Genomic DNA, 20,697 nt, shown 5'->3' on the forward strand with positions numbered 1-20,697 from the left:
GACCAGCTGTTCTAGCTCCGTGGTCTTCATCTTGGGTTGCATGATCAAAATTACATTCACAGGTAAATTGGTTTAATCCTCCACCCACAGAAGATTGACCATATTCATATCTTTCACCTCCACCACCTGTTCCGCTTCCACCATCTTCATCATCATCAGAACTATCTAGAGTTGCTATACCACCCCACGCATCATCACCATCTGAATTATCTCTTTAACAACTTCTTCAGATAAGACCCTTTCTACATTGATTCCAGCATATAATTGACTCCAATAGTTTGTTCTCTTTGTTTGAAACTTTAATATAATCGAGGCCAATCCCATATAATTGAGGAAGATACAATGAATGAGTTACTTTTTGAAATTGCTTCATCATGAATTCTCTTTGTCCAGATTCGTCTTCAGGAAATTTCTCCTCACTTGGATTTTCCTCAAAGGGCATACTCCTCATCCAAATTCTCTTTGAGGAGATTTGTCCTCACCGATATTTGCTTTGAGGAGATATCTCCTCATACATATTTGCATTTAGAGAATTACTTCTCACACAGAATCTCGCTTTGAGGGTATTTCTCCTCACCTGGATTCACCTTGAGGGGATTTCTCCCCACCCAGATTTCCGTTGAAGAGATCTATCTTCACACAGATTTGCATTTAGAAGCTCTCGATCGTTAGCCACACAAATCTATTTACACAAGTTGTCATCTACAATTCCTATCACATTCAGTGCAGACTAGATCCACATGGCTAGAGATCTTTCCTAACATTATTTATGATCTAAAGGGTCATACTTTGAATCATAAAGCAAAGAAGCCAATCTATGTCGGCATTTTGAACTTGTTCTCCCAATTGGTGAGGACGCCGATCTCCTTGTTGGAAAGGCCTCGGAGGTCGACAGTGATTTCTTCTTCGTTCTTGGTCATCTTGGCCAGAGCTTAGCTGGCGTCCTTGTTTGCAAACATGGCGTAGGGACTGGTGTTGTTGGTGTAAAAAAATTTGGTATCATAATCTTTTTAATTAAATAAAAAAAAGATTTGGATCAAATTACCCCTCAAAATATGTCACGTGGTAACTAGTTAACGCCGTCCATGACGGCATGTACCATTATTGGGTCAAGCTTCAAACTTGGGGTATCAAAGTGATAGTTTTGCATAGTCGGATACTAAAGTTAAGAGTGGGTCTTAGTTCAGGTACTCTTTGTATATTTTTCTCTTTCCTATAATACAAAAATTATAGAGAATCTCTTCGAGTTGCTCTAACAATAAAATATATATAATATATCAATTACTTTTATATTTTTATATTGCCTTTTTGTCCGATTGCATTGACAAACATTATTTTTATGACTTTTTAGTCTTTGGTAAGTGTGGAAATGGAATTGGAAACGATCCAAGTCTTCTTTCTAGGTTTAACTATGTTGTATTAGTGTTAAGCTGCTGGATATTTAAAGTATCACCAATGGGAGCTGCTGCACAACTCTCCGTTTGTTCAAGCTTTCATTGCTCAAGTAAGTATCCTCTGTCTCAACTCTCCCTATACCATCTTAATTCTACCGAGTTAAGCCTATACTATGTTGAAAGGTTAAGCCTTTTGACTGATCATCTATATAATTTTCCATACTCTCAGGACAAGCTAGCTTTCAGAACAGTGCTGGGGTACACCGTATACGTTTGTCGAAGTTATGGAGAGTCCAGAAGTTTCAGATGAAGGGTCAGTTTATTACTACTGATTGTATATAAGCCTGTTGTGTAGTTAAATAAGGTTATGTCAGTGATCAGTATATAAGTACAATTCAAATTATCAGCCAATTAGATACGCGCATAAAAATTGCTCATTACTTTTACAGCTTTTCCATTCAATTTTTCCTTTTACCCCAAGTAGATTTATATGTCAGTTAGTAACTTTCAGATTTATTTTTTTCTCCCAGCTCACAACATCAGTTGCACTAAAAAGAGAAGGATTATATTTATTTCTCAGTGCATATATTTTTACATTTTTAGATCGACTTGATATATGAGTTTAGAAGAAGAAAAAATATGAGGTAAATTAAAGAAGTGAAAACTATGAGGAACAAAATCCTACTGCCTGTCAGTATCTCTTAATCAAATACTAGTTTCTGCACAAACAGTTTAGAGAAACTCCTTCCTTAATTACTAGTATTTTTTTTCCATAACACACACACACATATATATTGCTATGCTAATTGTTCTGACTTGTTGGTTTCATCGTCTTCTCTTATCGACTGTGTACCCAGTTCATGTTCTCCAGCTTCAACTAGGAAAACAAGGTCAACAGTTAGAAGTCGAATTTGGGAAAGCTTGTTGGCAATTACAATTCCGATTTGGAGTTGCACAGGATCAGCAGCATCTGGAATATGGGAAACAGGTTCAACAGTCGCATGCATGATTGCGAGAGCATGTTACGCAGTTGCATATTTAATTTGGAAAGCAGGCACCTTCGTCGCAGTAAAATGGGAACGGGCATTTGTGCTATCATGTATTGCAGTCTCATTGGATCCTTTATTCCTTTACATTCCAATCGTCGATGAGACTAACAAGTGCCTTAACATGGACAAGACGTTGAGAACTACAGCTCTCGTCCTTCGTACACTCACGGATTTCCTTTTATTAACCCATATCGTAGCTGAAATTTGTCAATGTATCCAGGACCAGAAGGACAAAGAATATTATTTGTCAACCGACAAGTACTTGTCGACCGACTACCCCAAGTATTTGTCCGAAGACTCGAATCCCCATTCCGAATACGACAAGGAGTTTGATCGCGACCCGGAGGCTTTATGCATATATCCAGTGAAGTCATTCGTTGATACTAACCTGCCGTGGTTAACTCCCTCTGTCATCATCAAATTACTTGCTATTATTCCCGTTCCACAGGTGAGAGAAACCTATCTTATTCTTTTTCCGTGTAAATTGTCGTTGCCCATTAAGAGTTGCTTATTTCTAAGAGAATCTGCCCTTCTCAGAACTATCTTAATCGTGACCTGAAACTTAGTCAAGCTTTTATATTTTGTATGTGCCGGTAAATAGTCTTTTTTCTGCTGATTGACTACCATCTGTTATTTTTATTTGTTCAGGTGGCAATATTAAGGGGCTTTTTCAGAATGACAGGCTCTGATTTCTATGTTATAAGAAAATTTCTCAACATTGCACTCGTCCTCCAATATTTGCCAAGAGTCTGTCAAATCTACTTAACCAAGAGGCAATTTAGAATGGGAGGAAAATGGCCTCAACCTTTGTTCAATTTGTATCTATACATCCTTGCCGGTCATGTAAGTTTCATCTCCACATTTTTCATTGGATAAAATTTCATCTCTACCTCAATATTGCTTGCGCAGATATAAGTTTAAAATTCTAAACTAGTAGCAATATGACAAAGATTTAAGCTAACGAATGAGATTTATAGAATAAACAAATAATAATAATATGTGAAAAAACCTCCCACCTGGCCACCTTGTACTATTTGGTTTATTGACATAAGTCTCTCTTTCGTTAGTGAGAGATTATGGGTTCAACTCACGAAAAACTATTTGTTATATTTCTTAGTTGTTGATATAATTATAAAAAAAACTTCTACTATATAGACCTCAATAAATTAACAACCTCAATTAAATAATATTTTTGGTCAGTCTGACTTGGGAATAACATGCTAAATTAATAATTCGCTAAAAATTATATATAAGATAGTACATTTTAAAAAAATCATATAGACCCATGTAATATATAAATAAATAATTTCTTGATACATCTATAGTGCTTATGATAGGGCTAGGCACCTGAAACCGATATCCCGATCCCGTCCTGATCCCGGCCCGAAAATTGGCTGGACGGTACGGGATGAATTTTGAAAAATGTCGGTCCTGACCCGAACCCCACCCGTTCTGAGAAATCGGGCCCGGTACCGGTTCCGACCCAGCCCTAGTAGATGATTCAACTATGAGGCCTTTATAAAGAATGACTCAATTGTTGTTTGTTTCTTCTTGAAATTGATGTCACTTTGGATCTCATCTCAGACTTTTCTTAACATGGTAAGAAGTTTTGGTGTGGTTTTCTCATGCTGCCACAAAAAATTATTTAATGTCGTGGTTTTCTCATGCTGCCACAAAAAATTGTTTAATGTCATCACTGCTTTGCGAACTTCCTTTTGCAAAACAGGCTTGATAGTAGAACTATCATATTCAATTTCATCATCTTGATCATTTTCCATGACGCTCTCAATTCTCTGCTCATCAGTTAACATAGCATATTGAACAAAATACAACAATATTTAGGAAAATAAAGAATACTTTGATAAATTAATAAGTTCTTAATTTATCGATTATTCAATATTCGCTAAACTAATAAAATTTCCTTGGTCCCAAGGCTATTAATTATAGATGTCTAACTGTACATGATGCTGAGGGGGCTGTATCCGATTAGGAGTTTACAACATTGTTTTGTATTTCAAAAGTAGGTAGTAGACTTGGCAAAATTGCATACGGCACAAACACAAATAAAATCATGAGGATTTGGTTTTAGGTTTGTTGGTTTGGTTTCACATACAGTCCGAAGTTTATGGCTTGGTTTAGTGTTAATCCGTTAAAGATGATAAGAACCATTTAGTATAAGAGTATTCTTGTAAGTTTGGGTTTCTCCGTCTAATATATAGTAGAAATCCTAATGCATATCTCTAATTCATCATATCCTCTTTCTTAATTTACCGTATAAGAACTCTTATGTTCCTGTAAGTTTATAAGATTTTTTAGGGTGGTGCTATTCACACACCCATATTCTCTATTCACACACCCTCTCTATTTTTCTAATATTTTAATTCTTTTTTTTTTACAAATTACCCTAACTATCTTCCCTTATAATTATGTTTTTTTTTTCTTTTATCTTTTATCTGTTTGGCAAATCAATCATGAATCAAACATCATTATGTAATAAATAATTTTTCTTTTACCTATAAATGAAGGAAAAATAATACGTTTATTAAGTGAAATGACATGTATTATTAGATGAGGAATATGCCTTCCAGGTAATTACGTTCATCCAACTGAATTTAAATTGCAAAGTTTGTCCTCATACAAGTAGGAGGGGTAAGATGCATGCTTTACCCCTTATTGTCTCAGGTTTCAGTATTGCACCTAGCTTACTAGAGTTTCTCGTCTCTTACAGATTAGAAATAAGCCATTTTCAAACTCAGTCTGAAATTTAAGAAATTTGTAGGTACAAAAAAGAAGAAGATTATAATTCAAAATTAATTGTTTGAATAAGACTAACCTGAGGGGCTAGACAAATGTAGACACACGCATAATCAATAGTATGAACTCTTAATATAATGTATTTTAGATAACTGTATTGAAAGAACACTCACCCATAAATAATAAGAATGTATTATGCAAGGCTGAGGACAAACTTTGCAATTTAGATTCAGTTGGATGAACGTAATTACTTGGGGAAACATATTCTTTGTCTACTTCCACTTAATGAATGTATTATTTTTCCTTCATTTATGGGTAAAAAAAAATTTGATTTATTGTATAATGATGTATTGATGTTGGATTCATGATTGACTTACCAAATAGAAAAAAGAAAAAGAATCATAATTGCAAGGGAGGGTAGTTAGGGTAATTTGTAATAATAAAATTGGATTAAAGTAATAGAAAAACGGAGGGGTGTGTGAATAGAGAAATTGGGTTTGTGAATTGTACCACCCGATTTTTTATGTTACGATTTATTTATTTCTTAACACGTCTTAATGGATTTTAACGATTAACACGAATTTAATGGTTAGGTTTTGGTTTTAGCATCCTCCACCGGTTAGCTTAATAGTTGGTTGTCATGTTCCATGATCAGTATATGAAAAGAACATGAGAACATGACAAGATACAATATTTTGCCCGGGCCTAGTCAATAAGTATTCAATTAGGATTTTAAAAGTCTTTAAAAATCTTATTATGGTAATCAACCATGATTTTAAAATATCCATCCAGATCTTGTGATATTCAAAACTCTAATGATATTTAATGACTTCATTTAATCCTTGGTTGTGGAGGATTTAAAGTGTTTTTTATAACTAAAAAAATTCAGGAGAAATCTGGTCACATTTCAAGAGATTTTTCAAAATTCATGTGTTTTTATTTTTACTATATTTACGAGGGGTGATTCTAGTCGGACCTCCAAATTTGCTATATAGACCTCTCTATTATTTTGGAAAAATTTAATGTCAGTTGTACCCCTAATTGAAAAAAAAAATCAATCTCATTGCCCTGTTGCATATCCTTATTCTCTTTCTTTCTCTCCTCATATTTGTATGTAAGAGCTACTCATAAAATGCTACCAAGTTGATAAGAATCTTTTGCATGTAGTCGGCCTTTCGTTTGGCTTTCGCAATTATTTCAATTTGACTTTATGGTGGAGGTTGCTACCCGCAAATTCATAATTAGGACTTTTGGTTTCTTAAAGCTAATTCATGATGGATGAACTGATTTTGTTTCCCCTGGAGAATTTGATCAAAGTTCATCTTCCCAGCCATCAATATCTTGCTCCATCAATTATGTCAAAAGCTTGGTAATGACATCGCGCGGGGGGGGGGGGGGGGGGGGGGAGAGAGAGAGAGAGAGAGAGAAGTGAAAACAAAGTAGGGGTAAAATTGAAAATTTGATATACAAAAATATTAAAGGAGGTTCAAATAGCAAATATGGATGTCTGAATAGAACCACCCTTTACGAGAAGAGAGGTACGTTGTATGCCGAAACACCAAAACTCCAACTTTATTTATGAAAATTAATAAACCTTGACATCTCCCTTTCAAAAAGATTAAGAACACTTTTTTTTTAATCAAAGAAATGGCTTCTATAACATAGTGCCCTTAAATGAGCTGATTACAATAAAAAACAAGGACATCCAGAATGCACTCTGGAGCCCTGTCATACCGGACCAAATTTGGCCGGTTTTCATAAGCAATGTTGGCTAGTCTATGGGCCACTTTATTACAAGTTCTAGGAGCAAAAACTATTGAAACAGTTGGTAATTGACTTAAACACACCTTGATGTCGTCCACGAGACCCCCTTCTGCTGTTAACACATGGTTTTGAATTAAGTATATCCATTGTTGCTTCTAGACGATCAGTTTCCAGGAGCACATGTTCAATTCATAATTGCTGGATCGGCTTCATATCTTCCTTCAATGCCAACATTTGAAACCTGCATCGCAAAGGCTGCCTTGAACCGGCCCTCTCCAAGAAAATAATATATTAAAATAAGTACTTATATATTAAAATGATATGAATACTAAATTAATTAACAGGGATTTATAAAGTATATTATAAACAACAGAAGAAGAAAAAGTAAAGAATCAGACTTGTAGAGACTGTTCTATAACTTTTTGAAATGACTTTGTGATGCAAGCAACATTTGTCCCACAACCTTGTATCACTTTGGCAGCACGCACGTATGTTGAAATGGACTTTTTGTTAGTGTAGCTATCAATTATCTCTCGTATAATATTTTGGATTATGACATATATATATATATATATATATATTACATTCAAATCTACTTTTTTTAAGGTAATTTTAGTGGAAAAACTAAAAATCTGTTGTACTTCAAAGTATCATAAAATTGTCACAGCTCTCTCAGCAATGAAACTGTCGCATGTTTTATTTTTATTTTTTGTTTTATTTTATTTTATCATGTCTTATTGTTTTATGCTCTTTAGGTACTTGGCTCTTTGTGGTATTTTGTCGCTATTGAACGAGAGACATCATGTTGGCATAAAGCTTGTAAAAAGATTGCAGGATGTGTAATTACTAGTACATATAATTGCGGTGATAGTGGCAGCACAAGAAACATAACACTCCTAAATCAGTTATGCCCTATCAATTCTCCGAATTCTACGCTATTTGATTTTGGAATTTTTGTTGACGTCCTACAATCTGGCAACACAGAATCAGACAAGTTTGCAACGAAACTCTTTTACTCTTTATGGTGGGGCCTAAAAAATCTAAGGTTCGTATATCTATATATTGAGTATTCAAAAACATATCAAAATATCAAAAAACTTTTTCGTAAAACAATCTAATTCTTCACAATAGTTTTCTTTGGTGTTTGTTAGCAGTAATAAGAGTATCTTTAGTAATGCTACATATTTTTAGACAAATTTTAGCCGGTATAGCTAAAAAGTCATTTTCGCTAGTCACTTTCAAAATATTTTTATATTAGTTCTCTCAATTTTAGTTAGTTTTGAATTTATATTATCTATTAATAGAAAAAAAATAGTTTAAATGCATTTATAAATAAATAGCCTCATCTCATCTTTCTATATATATAGGAGCGAGATAGTCAAAAGTTAAAATAAAGAGCCACTTAAGAGCATCTTTAGGCTTTAGCAATGCTAGCCATTTTTTAGTTAAATAAAGTCATTTTGGCTAGCCACATTAGAAATACGTCTGTATCAATGCTCTCTATTTTAGCTCATTTTGAATTTATATTATTTTTTAAATGATGATTAAAGAGTTTAAATATATTTATAAATTACATAAAATAATTTAAAATGAATGTTTTAAATTATAGAGAGCCTCACCTCACTCTCTATATTTAGGAGCGAGATAGCTAAAAGTTATAATGGAGACCACTTAGGAGTCTGGTGTAGCTGCTAAAATAAATAAAAGAGAAAATATTTCAAACAGTACCCGAACTTAGGCCGACTCCTAACTTCAGTACTCGACTATGCAAAATTATCACTTTGGTACCCCAACTTTGACGTCCGACCCAAGAATGGTACATGTTGTCCATTACAGCGTTAAGTCTTTGCTATGTGGCAAACCATGAGGGCTCTCAAAATATGCCACGTGGTTAGCTAATTAACGCCGTGATGGACGGCGTGTACCATTCTTGGGCCGAACTTCAAACTTGGGGTACCAAAGTGATAGTTTTGCATAGTCGGGTACTGAAGTTAAGAATGAGCCTTAGTTCAGGTACTGCTTGTAACATTTTCTCTAGATAAAAAGCTAAATATGCTCTCCAAAATAGCTAAAGAGCTAAAATAGAGAGTCTGCTAAACATGCTCTTAGTAGTTTGGTAGTAGCTACAAAAATTAGGGTATTTTTAAATGTACTCAGCAAGACTCCTAATACACCCGACAATTATTAATTTTTAATTTTTTTGAATTTTTTTTATTATTTGTTGCTAGCTTCCCTATATTACCCCCATCTTTGTACCCAGCTAGTTTGGGTGCTCTTCAAAAATTTATATGACTAAAATCAATTTAGCAGGAATCTCATAATTCTTGGTAAAGTCGGGGCAATTGGTTAGATGATTTTTTCTTTGATTTAGAAAACTTTATAGAATAATTTTGTGCTGCTGATTTTGCATGCTAATGAAGATTTTCTTTTGGTTGATCAATGCCTTTACTATTCATCTTCAATGACAGATGTATTTTGAACTTTCCTTAAAACTAAGAGCAGGACTGAAGGACCTATATAATCACATGAAATTTTTCATGAATCCTCTGAATTTATGAGTCCTATTTCAATATGTGTTGAGTACTAAATCCCAATGAAGTTGATCTAAAGGCTTGGTTGAATTGGGTTCGCAAAGATGAGAAGTTTGGATTTTCGTTGCTGGATAATGAAGATAGGGGTACTTTGGGAAGCTTAATTAATATATTTAAAATAAACTAATTTTTGGATGTATTAAGAATTTTTTTTGAATGTATTAAGAAATTTTTTGGTACATTTAGAAAGACTCATAAAATTAATAAAAAAAACTTAACATGCTCTCCAAAATAACAAATAAGCCAAGATAAAGAGTCATAGCTCTAACCATTATTATTTTGTTTACTAATGCCAGATATTATTGCATTTACCTCGAGTTTTATATGGTACCATTTAATGTCTGATAATCTATATATATTGACTAGTTCATGAATTTCTGCAGTAATTTTGGCACGAATCTCGAAACAAGCAATTACCTATGGGAGAATTGTTTTGCAATTCTTATTTGTGTTATTGGGTTGCTACTATTTCTATATCTTATTGGAAATGTGCAGGTTAGTAACAAAATTTTTAATTAATTTCTTGTTGGTACGAAAACTCTTTATAAATATCAAGATTAAGTTACCTAGTTATTTCTACCAACAATAAATTCTATTTTGTTGACCAACACAACTAAAATTTTATCTTCATTATTTAAGGGGAGTGAAATTCACACTCCCCATATTACAATCCACACAATATGTTTCATTTTTTATTAACTTAAATTTTGTCATGTTGTAAAAAGCTTAACCAAAAAGAGAAAGGAGTCTGGATTACAAATTAGGGAGCGTGAATTTCATCCTCCTTATTTTTAGGAACTCACTCAGCATGCATTGTTGCTGTCTTGCTGAGATGTAACTAACTTTGAAGGGTAATGTTTATCTAAGAGATAGTAATGGACTACTTTTTGTTATGAAAAGAGGTCAGCCCATTATACAGATTTCAGCAAGCAATACAAAAACGAAACACCTCTATGAGGTAGATAGAAAGAATCGTTCCTTAGGGAACCCTAAAACCTATTCTGAAACAAGAACAAGACCCAAGAAACCCCTAGTACACCCACCTTTTAGAAAGTCCACGCACCATTATTCTAAACAAAAACCAAGAAACTCCGAAGCTAATAAAGTAAAATGATCCTCAGAGCAATTGGTCTTTGCGACCTAACAAAAATTAAATACTAATGTGGACCATAGAGGCCCAACCCATCCAACCCCACACCAAAGGGGTAGTCCAACCCACGAGCCCAAAAAGAAGGCCCACAACCCAGTTCAAGGCCTAGTTACTGCACCAGACACCACCACCATTGCCAGTGCCGCTATCATCCCTGCCACTGCCAGCGACAACGACACCTCCACTGCCGTAACCATCCTCAACACCAGAGGCCACACCCAATCCTAGAGCACCTGCAAAGGGACAATCGAAGCCGTCTCCCACTGCCATCACTCATCGCGGCCAAAAGAAAGGCCGGTCTGCAATCAAACCTCCAAGGGAAAACGCCTATACCAACCAGGCTCCATATCAAATCTACAAGCCAAACCCAATCAGAGACACTAGACCCCCATCGAGCATCAACCTTCGAGATCTAGTACAATTCCTCAGTTTCTCCATCACCGGCAGCCCAATTTTGAGTAACGTGATTAGAAATCTGCATGTCTCCAATCCCTAGCTTTCGATATCTCAGATGCGGTGGTCGGTCAAATACTCCGCCACCGCTCCCTAACAACACAAACCAATCATCCCGCTCCCAACTACCAGCAAAAGCCATCCTTGGGCTCACTAAAACCCCAGTACTAGCGAACAAGAAGAAAAGGAAAAGCAGCAAGCCAAAACCTGCAATTTTATCCATGAAGATGGAGAAGCCGAGAAGGTGTAGGAGCTGCATACGACAGCTCTTAAAACCCTAGCAGAGCTAGTGTTTAGAAAAATTAGTAATAGACTAATATTAAGAGCGTGTCCATCAATTTCTCTATAATTTTTTTCCGTAGCTTAAGAAAAGATGAGTTTTTATTTTTTCTAAAATGAGGAGAGATAAAATAAAAAATTATATATTTACAGCAATCATTTAAAATTATAGAGAAGCAATTTAAAAAAAAAATAATGCACCTCTCTCTCTCATATCATATGCACTTATCTCTTCTCTCTCTTCAAATTATATTAATTTGCATAAAAAATTATATGATTACATTTTAAAGTTCTAGGGGTTCTATCTTCAACAGTTGAAATTATAATAACTTGCATATTATCTAAAATGTTAGTTTTACGTTTCCCTTACGGTTCCTCAATATTATGTTGTTCATTCCTTGCATAGGTTTGAGTATGCATTTTCTTTCTATTTTTTGAAACAGTTATATATTCAATCGGCAACCCAAAACTCGTTGAAAAAAGAGAAATCAAGGACAGCAAAGATTAATGATACATACACTGATATTACAAAGTGGATGAAAGAAAGATTTCAGGATGTTGATGGTACGGGGATAAAAATCAAGCAGAGAGCGAGGATAAAAATCAAGAGAGACATAAGAGAAGACAAGGTTGTGGAAAAGAACTTAATCCATGATGTGGACGTAAAATATTTTCTAAAACCTTCTCGTATCAGAAACTCTGTTTTGGAGCATGTGGGAGTGGATGCGTTAAAAAAGGTTTGTTCTTATACACATTTTACAATGATACAAGGTAGTTAATAAAAATTGAATCTAGTTAATGGGTGCTAGCCAATTCACATGTACTCCGTGCATGTTTATTGACATTTCTATGCGATACAATTTTAGAATTTTTCCTTGACAGTATCGAGAACTGTTTAACTATTGTGGCAATTAAGAGAGTCATTTGCATATTATTTTCTTTTACTTTTTGCTTTTTGATTTTCAAGTTTTTAAATTTACTATACTACCTTATATATATATATATATATATTAGGCTTTCATCGTCTTTTCCTTATTTAAAAAAGGGCATTAAAACCTCTCCTAAAGGGCATTGTATAATAGATACTAGCATGTGAACGAATGGTTCACATGTGCATGAAGATTTCTCGGTTAGAAAAAAATGTAAACATTATTATTTCTTTTTAAAAAAGAAGTTAGCTATGCACAAAATGAATTCTACTTTTATCTTCTTCCTTTTTAATTTTAATTTTAGTATTTTGTAATTTACCGTATTACTTTTTAAGTATTAAAAATATAAATTAATATTAAAACTCTTAGGTGTGTTATTTTCAGATCCATTGTGACTGACAAGGTGAGCCCTGTTAAACATTTTATAGATAATATAATAGATGCATCTCAAATTTGATGACCAATTAATATAAGGAATGTAGGTACCAATGCTTCAAGCTCTGGGTGACACCAAGTTGATAAGCTTGAGCCAAAAAATGAAGCCAGTGGTTCGCATCTCCAATACGGCCACTAGTCACTTTGTTAAACCGGACGACCCGCTAGATCAGATGCTCTTCATTATAGGAGGCCATATTCAAGTCAACAGTATAGGGCAGGTCGCGATGAGTTTCTATGGAACAGAAATTCTAGAGTGGGTGTCATTTAACACGGGGAGATCTTATTGTGACCCTCTTCCTTGCTCGACCGAACTTGTCGAACCATATAGAGGAAAATTAGAAGCGCTTGCTCTCAACGCTTGGGAATTGTTACATTTTCTGGAGGACGATCAATTTGACATTAATAATCATCCGGAAGCGAAGAAGTTGGCAGATTCGTATCAAAAAAAGAATTTAACAGATGCATGCGACAAAAATAATTATCATGAAGAGGTTTAACCCTTTTCCCCATATTAATTATCTTGGATCAATATTTTTAGTTTCATCTTTTCCCATTTGCATCTCTCTCTATCTCTCTCTCTCTCTCTCTCACTCAGAAAGTGGAATGTGGAATGTGTAGTAAGTATAAAATTTCTCGATGTTAATAATTAGCAAATAATCGTTAGTAACTTCTTACTTCTATTATCTTAAAACAAAAACCAAAAACTTCTATTATCTTTAGTTTTATTTAAAAATATATATTAGGGAGTAAAAAAATCACAAACTGCTTATTATCAATTTATTACCCCTCTCCACTTTCATTAGTGTTTTAATCCTTAATGAATTAATTTTAGTGATTCTAATTTTTGAAAAATTAATTGGCAGGATTCGCTTATTACGGCTCCGGCTGACACATGGATATTTCCACCGTTTGGCTGGGTGAAACTCAATTGCTGTTATGTCCAGCTTCCTAATACTAACGAGGCATTTTTTGGTTTTGTTTTGAGGAATGATAAAAAAGATTTCATTGCGGCAGGAGGTGGCACTTATAAGTTTATTGATAGCTTTGAAGCTGGAGCTCTTAGTATACAGCGCTGTTTGAGGTCCTCTATGAAGTATTTGAAAACAAGTCAGATAGTTGTGGAGTCTGATGACAAGCTTCTCATCGATTTCCTCAAAGATTGGCCTTCACACTCAGATGACAAACGAGTTCGAGATATCCTTCGACCCACCCTTCAAAATATTGCCAATGATATTCAAAAGTTCAAATTTCACAAATTTGAGCATTGTAAGCGCCAGGCTAATGAAGCGGCGCTTCGCGTAGCAGAATATGCTCCTGTTTCTGGTTCTAAAGAGTGGGAAAAAGCTGAAGATATACCAGGACTAGTTGATGCCTTGAAGAAAGATAGTCCGCGTCCGGAGCAAAACCAAGATTTGCCTCAAGAGGTCAACGACAGTGGCGCGTCTACTTCAGCTGGTGCTGCTCATAGGTTGGAGGAAATCATTCAGGACAAGTCACAGGAGGCATGAATTTACTTATTGTTTCCTTTCCTTTCCTACGTTTTCTATTTGTAACTATTTGGCAAAGTTTCCTTAAAACCTTGTTTGAGAGTGTGAAATGATATAAATGTTCTTCAATTATTGGTATAATTTAAGATTTTTTTTTTTTTTGTAAAGGGTTTGGAACCCAGCCTAACTGAGGGGCTCAGCACCACGTCATTTAAGATATTTTTTAATATATGGAGGATGTTATTGTAAATAGACAATAAAAAATACAAAATAACTATTAATTTTATATATATATACACAACTGACAACTCTACTTTATATATATGTATTACCTTCTAATACCTTTTTATCTATTTTTCCCAATTTTTCTTTTATACCTTTTCTCTGTCTCTCTCTTCTCAACTGACGTTGTTCATTATTCTTATAAAAAAAAAAAAAATGACGCTGTTCATTATCACCGCTATCATCTGCAGATACTTAAGAGCCACCGTACCTTATAGTTTTTTCTCCCGCATATGTGAATCACAGCTTAATTACTCTATTTTATTTATCTTCTTGGAGGATTTTGAGTTAGAGTTTCTCTCCATATAATTGTTAATTTCAGAAAGCAATCTTAAGTTCTGAGCCATTCCTCTGGTCGGTCATTGATTACCAATCTCTTATTTGATTTTCAATTTTCATTTCTAACTCTTGTTGTTGTATTTGTAATGAATTTTCAATTTTTTATTTGGATTTTTAATCAATCCCCTCCCTCATCGTCACATGCCTCACACCCATCTCCTCCTTGTCGTCAATATATATATATATATATATATATATATATATATATAGATTCTATCTAGAGCGAGGCCTTGTTATGAAATTTCGGAGCTAGATTAGGGTTTAGGGTCACTTTTTGGTCGCATATCCACATCTCAACCGTTTAGTTTCTAGATACTAATGTATAGATCATTTCTGCAAAATTTCAGCCAAATTAATGGTCGTTAAAGTATTGGTAACTGCCTTAAAGCTAGTACGGTTCAGGTTGGACAGATTCAGTTCGTCCATTGGTTTAAGCGAGTTAGATACCTTAAAGATCATCAATTTCGTTGAAATTTTGCAGAGATGATCTATGCATTAGTACCTAAAAACTAAACGGTTGAGATGTGGATATGCGACTGAAAAGTGACCCTAAACCCAAACCTCGCTTAGAAATTTCAGAGCGAGGCCTCGCTTTGGATAGGATCTGTGTATGTGTGTGTGTGTGTGTGTGTGTGTGTGTATTCTCTTTTCTCATTTAGAAAGGGGTTGAGGGTTGAAATAGAAATATTAAAATTTACAAAAAAGTGGGGTGTGTATCTATACTATTATTAAGAGAAGAGAGTTTGTCAGCTAAAACAGAATTTTTTTACCAAAATATCCCTCAAATATTGAAAAACATTTGAATTGAAATATTTGATAAAGACAAAATGGCCAATTCACAAATAAAAGAAAAACAAAAGAAATTTAAAAAAAAATCAAAAATCAAAAATAAAATATGTGCAGTAATTTTCTCCACATTCTGTGGAATAACTTCTCACATAATTATCCACACCCATAGGGTGTGTTTGGTGTCTAGTTTAGTATAAAGAGATGTGTATACAAAATTTCCTAAGAGCATGTCAAACAGTAGAAGTTATATTTTAGTTAAATTTAGCTAAAGTTAAGAAATATAGCTACTGATTTAACAATGCTACTCCAGCAGTAGTAGCTATTTATAAGTGATATATTATATTTTATTGAATTGTAAATTGACATGTGGACAAAAGAGGAGAGAGAAATATAACTTTTGCTTTATCATGTTAGAGTTGAATTTTCCTTAAAAAATGGTTATATATAGCTAAAAATTGAATTTAGCTATTGTGTTGGAGATGCCCTAACTTCCTATCTCACAATCAACATATATAACTTCCCACTATTTTTTCCTCTAAAAAGTAAAAATAAAAATTTTTCTCACATGGATCTCATAAGTCATAACCCCGATCTTTACACAGAACATGACAAGGAGTTGGGAAAACAATGACTTCGGAGCAACTTCTCCGTATGCTAATACTCATGAGTCATGACTATCCCTAAGGACATTTATACAATAATCGCAGAGAAGTCTCAGACGTAAAATTACTCCTTTTATTCTTTCCCCATTAGCTAGTTTTGACTTTTGAGCTTGTGTTCATTTACAACTTCAATTGTCCTTAATCATTTGAATAGTATCGCAGTGATTAGTGAACTTGAAAGAACTATACTATTTCTTTCCACATCTTTTAAATCTGTTTTTGTTTTGTTTTATTTTTTTGTTTTTGTTTTCTCATGTATACCCAAGTACAAGGAAAAAATATATCTTGTATGAGTGGTTGTTCTGCTCATCGTATGTTTTCTAGGTAAGTGGAAATAGAATTTATTTAAGAAATCGAAGTTTAAAATAAAACATATTCAACAACCAAGTAATTTGGGTTGAGGCACTATGCTCCCCATGTATTCTAAAGTTTCATTAATAATCAAGGCTTAAAGACAGCCGTTATGACCCTTCCTTAAAAAAAAAAAAAAAAAAACAGACTCAACAACCAAGTGTGGAATAAATTTAATCCGCACAATTACCATATCATTGATGGAATGTAAAACAGTAAAAAAGAAAATATCAGCAGAACACATAATCTGAATCTCGAAAGACATAAAAGTTTATAGCTTTTATTATCTGAGTCATGGTTTTGTATAGCAAGCAATGTGTTGATAATCAAGTTTAGTACTACCATCATTGGCCAATACAAAGTCTATTGGGGGGCACTAATGTAACAACTTTTATGGTTATGACTGCACAATAGCAAATAGCAGTTTTCAGTCCCATATAGCAGTTTTCAGTCTGTCGTCGATTCCTTCAGAAGGTCAACCCCGGCCTCGCCGAGCTTCTAAGCGACGAGGACCGTTGGCTTGGCGTTGAGCTTGGCCTCGGAGAGCACGACTACTAGTTTCGGCGCCGCGATGGCGAGAGCAGGCGTCGTGGGGCGACCTGCTGGAGGGATGGAGGGAGGGAGAGAGAAATCCGACGTCGTCTGGAGAGAGAGAGAGAGAGAGAGAGAGAGAGAGAGAGAGAGAGAGAGAGAGAGAGAGAGAGAGAGAGAGAGAGATCAGTGAGGGGGGAGGAGAGAGAAATCGGTGAGGGGGAAGAGGACAAAAAAGTCTCAAAAATAAAAAAAAGAAGAAAAAAAGAATTAATTGGGTAAAGGGGAAATAATCCCTTAGAGTGTTTTGGGTAAACAGGGTTAAAAAACAGTTAATGGAGCAAGTGGGCAAATTTTAAGGTAAAATTGAGTAAATGAGCATTTTCCCATCATTATATGTAATATTCACTTTTATTTATTTTTGGAAATAAAATACTCTGCAATCAATACTGACACAGCATGTTATTATTTTTTTAGAAAATTACATAGTAGCACCTGACTAAAGATATAAACACAGAAAACTCACCTTCAATTTGTTGTATACAAATAAGGACACAAGTCCAGGCCCAAAACCAAATGTAGCAGGTCTGGCTTCAAATTATGATAGAAAATGACTAAAATGCCCAATGTTCCATGATAATTTACGTTCATGCCAGTAGCATAATACTCGACCGAAACCAGAAATCCCAAAAAGCAAAACGCAAAACGCCCAAATTGGTCAGAAACCCTAAAATCTCTGACGGATCCAAAACGCACTGCAAGAGATCCAAAGCAGTAGCACTCTGCTTGAATCTGGCTCCAATGGAGGTTGATAAGGTAAGCTCTTACTCAAATTTTGCTGCCTTAATTTATGTGTCTTCGAAAGTAGCAGTAGAATCGAATGAAATCTCCAAACCTGAGCAAATCAAAAGTAGCAGTAGAATCGAAACCTCCAAAGTTCGATTTACCCAGCTTGAAACCTCAACATTTGTATAATCGATTTCGAGGATTTGTGTATGCATGTGCATGTTGAATGTGGCTTCGAAATTGTGGTTCTCGAAGCTTTTGTTTGTGTTTGGGAAACAGTAACTTTCATTTTGCATTTGAAATTTCCTTGTGGTTAGTTTGGTTATTTTGAAGGATATGAAGTGCATCCAATTTTTCTGTTGGAAAATATTTGGAGAACCTGGATGTTCTTTAATTGTTATTCACTGATTCACAATCCGCTGCAGATTTCATACAATGTTGTTACTATTTGTGTTCATTTCGGAGGTCCAATCAGTGCATAACTACTGTGGAATTGCTACTGTATTAATGTTCTATAATCTATATATGTCAACATGTGGTTAAATTGTATACTGCTACTGTGTTCTATAATCTATATATGTCAATATATAGATTATAGAACACAGTAGCAGATATTTGGTGATGTGATGGGCCATTAGAAGGGCTGAATGGTTGGCTAGAAACGTCAAAGGTGCATTTTTGCCTACCTAAGTGCTTGAACATGCATGTTGTTGTGTGAGAGGTTACTTCTTATGTTTTATGCTGCTTTGTAAGGTTCCTTGTTATGTTTCAGAGAATGCTTTTTGGTACAGGAGATTAACTTGCTTTGTGTCACCTAGTGTTGTGTTTTTTCTTTTTTTTCTTTTTTTTCTCTGCATGCCTGTATTTATGCTGTCAAGTTTGATATGAATCAACTTTGACGACTTTCTGGCTTGTTCTTCAAAATGAAACCAGATTTCTAGAGAGAACCCCTTGCCTAAAATAAAGTCCATTCCAGAGAGGCATGTTACATTTGACAAGTCCCACTTTCCCATCAAACATGGACCTCCATTATAGAACACAGTAGCAGATATTTGGTGATGTGATGGGAATGCTTAACCATGTTTCCATGTATATTGATTATCTGGACATCTTCTATTGTAGTTTTGGAACTTATCCCATTTAAAATTGTTGTTCTGGCTTCTGGTTTTGTTATATCAATGTTCGTATCTTTGTGCAGTTCATTATTGCTATGTGCTACTGTGTTAAATTCGTGTATGCATGTGCATGTTGAATGTGGCTTCGAAATTGTGGTTCTCGAAGCTTTTGTTTGTGTTTGGGAAACAGTAACTTTCATTTTGCATTTGAAACTTCAATTAACACAGTAGCTATGTGCTACTGTGTTCAATTGAAGTTTCTTTGTGCAGTTCATTATTGTTATGTGCTACTGTGTTTATGTGAAGTTTCTTTGTGCAGTGCTACTGTGTTGATTACTGCTATGTGCTACTGTGTTTATGTGAAGTTTCTTTGTGCAGTGCTACTGTGTTTTTACCAAATACTTGCTCTACACTACTGTGTTGATTACTGCTATGTGCTACTGTGTTGATTACTGCTATGTGCTACTGTATTCAATTGAAGTTTATTTCTGCAGTTTATTATTGCTATGTGCTACTGTGTTCAATTGAAGTTTCTTTGTGCAGTTTATTATTGGTATGTGCTACTGTGTTAAATTGAAGTTTATTTGTGCAGTTGATTATTGCTATGTGCTACTGTCTGCAGTTCATTATTGCTATGTGCTACTGTGTTCAATTGAAGTTTATTTCTGCAGTTCATTATTGTTATGTGCTACTGTGTTCAATTGAATTTTCTTTGTTCAGTTTATTATTGTTATGTGCTACTGTGTTCAATTGAAGTTTCTTTTTGTAGTTTATTATTGCTATGTGCTACTGTGTGCAGTTTCTTGTATTTGTGAAGTTTATTTGAAGGTTTTGGTTTTTTGTTAATCAAAGGTTTTGTAGTTTACTTTGTTTATAATTCAAATTGGCTACTCTGTGTAGGTGCAAAAGGGTGATGATACAAGGAATAATCACACAAAACCAGTGAGAAGAAAAGCTCTGGCATGTAGGATAAAGTTTCCAAGCACTAGAGTAAAGAGACAAAAGCATAAAGAAGTGGAACAAGACAGGGAAGAAGAGGAGGATGAAGAAAATGAGGAAGCTGAGGATGAAAAAGACAAAGAAGAACAAGACGGGGTAGAACCGGATAATGAAGAAGAGGAGGAGGAAGAAGAAAAGAATGATGGAGCAAGGAACAGTGGCAAAGACCAGAAACAATCATATTGCCAATACAGGTGCAATATGATTGCCTTCCATGACGTGCTTCATAAAGTGTATGAGCAGCTCAATCGTGAAGAAAAGATGAGATTGAAAGCTGAGTTGGAGAAGACGCCATTTTGGAACTTGATTGAAGCTTATGACAAGGGATTGATGACTAAGAACACAACTGTAAAATCAGATCGAGAGATGCATAGGTTAGTGCAATGCTACAAGCCGGCTTTGAAGAAATTTAAGTTTGGAAACAAGTTGGCAGAAATAAGTGTATCGGATATGCACTACATTTTGGGTTTGCCAAACCAAAAATCAGCTCTCACGGTGCCAAACCCAATAGATGATCCTAAGAAGCCGACTGATCATCCTCTTGTTCAAAGGTTA

The 20,697-nt window shown here is 34.8% G+C and overlaps 1 protein-coding gene across 1 annotated transcript; it reads left to right on the top strand.

Moving 5' to 3' along the window:
- The first annotated feature begins 1,473 nt into the window (after positions 1-1,473).
- LOC112202585 (cyclic nucleotide-gated ion channel 1) lies at positions 1,474-14,458 on the top strand. Its single transcript, XM_024343586.2, has 9 exons — positions 1,474-1,504; positions 1,624-1,707; positions 2,252-2,891; positions 3,092-3,286; positions 7,717-8,006; positions 9,936-10,047; positions 11,878-12,171; positions 12,846-13,292; positions 13,665-14,458. Exons 2-9 carry the CDS (start codon positions 1,679-1,681, stop codon positions 14,307-14,309), a joined length of 2,652 nt encoding a protein of 883 aa, XP_024199354.1. The 5' UTR covers positions 1,474-1,504; positions 1,624-1,678; the 3' UTR covers positions 14,310-14,458.
- Positions 14,459-20,697: the final 6,239 nt, after the last annotated feature.

The sequence above is a fragment of the Rosa chinensis genome, chromosome 5, assembly GCF_002994745.2.
Source record: "Rosa chinensis cultivar Old Blush chromosome 5, RchiOBHm-V2, whole genome shotgun sequence".
Taxonomy (NCBI): Eukaryota; Viridiplantae; Streptophyta; class Magnoliopsida; order Rosales; family Rosaceae; genus Rosa; species Rosa chinensis.

What these genes read in the sequence shown, in the direction of transcription:
- LOC112202585 (XM_024343586.2), top strand. Translation starts at nt 1,679, where the DNA reads ATGGAGAGTCCAGAAGTTTCAGATGAAGG. An exon ending in CTATTATTCCCGTTCCACAG is followed by an intron (nt 2,892 to 3,091) that starts GTGAGAGAAACC and finishes TTATTTGTTCAG; the next exon opens with GTGGCAATATTAAGGGGCTT. An exon ending in TGGGGCCTAAAAAATCTAAG is followed by an intron (nt 8,007 to 9,935) that starts GTTCGTATATCT and finishes GAATTTCTGCAG; the next exon opens with TAATTTTGGCACGAATCTCG.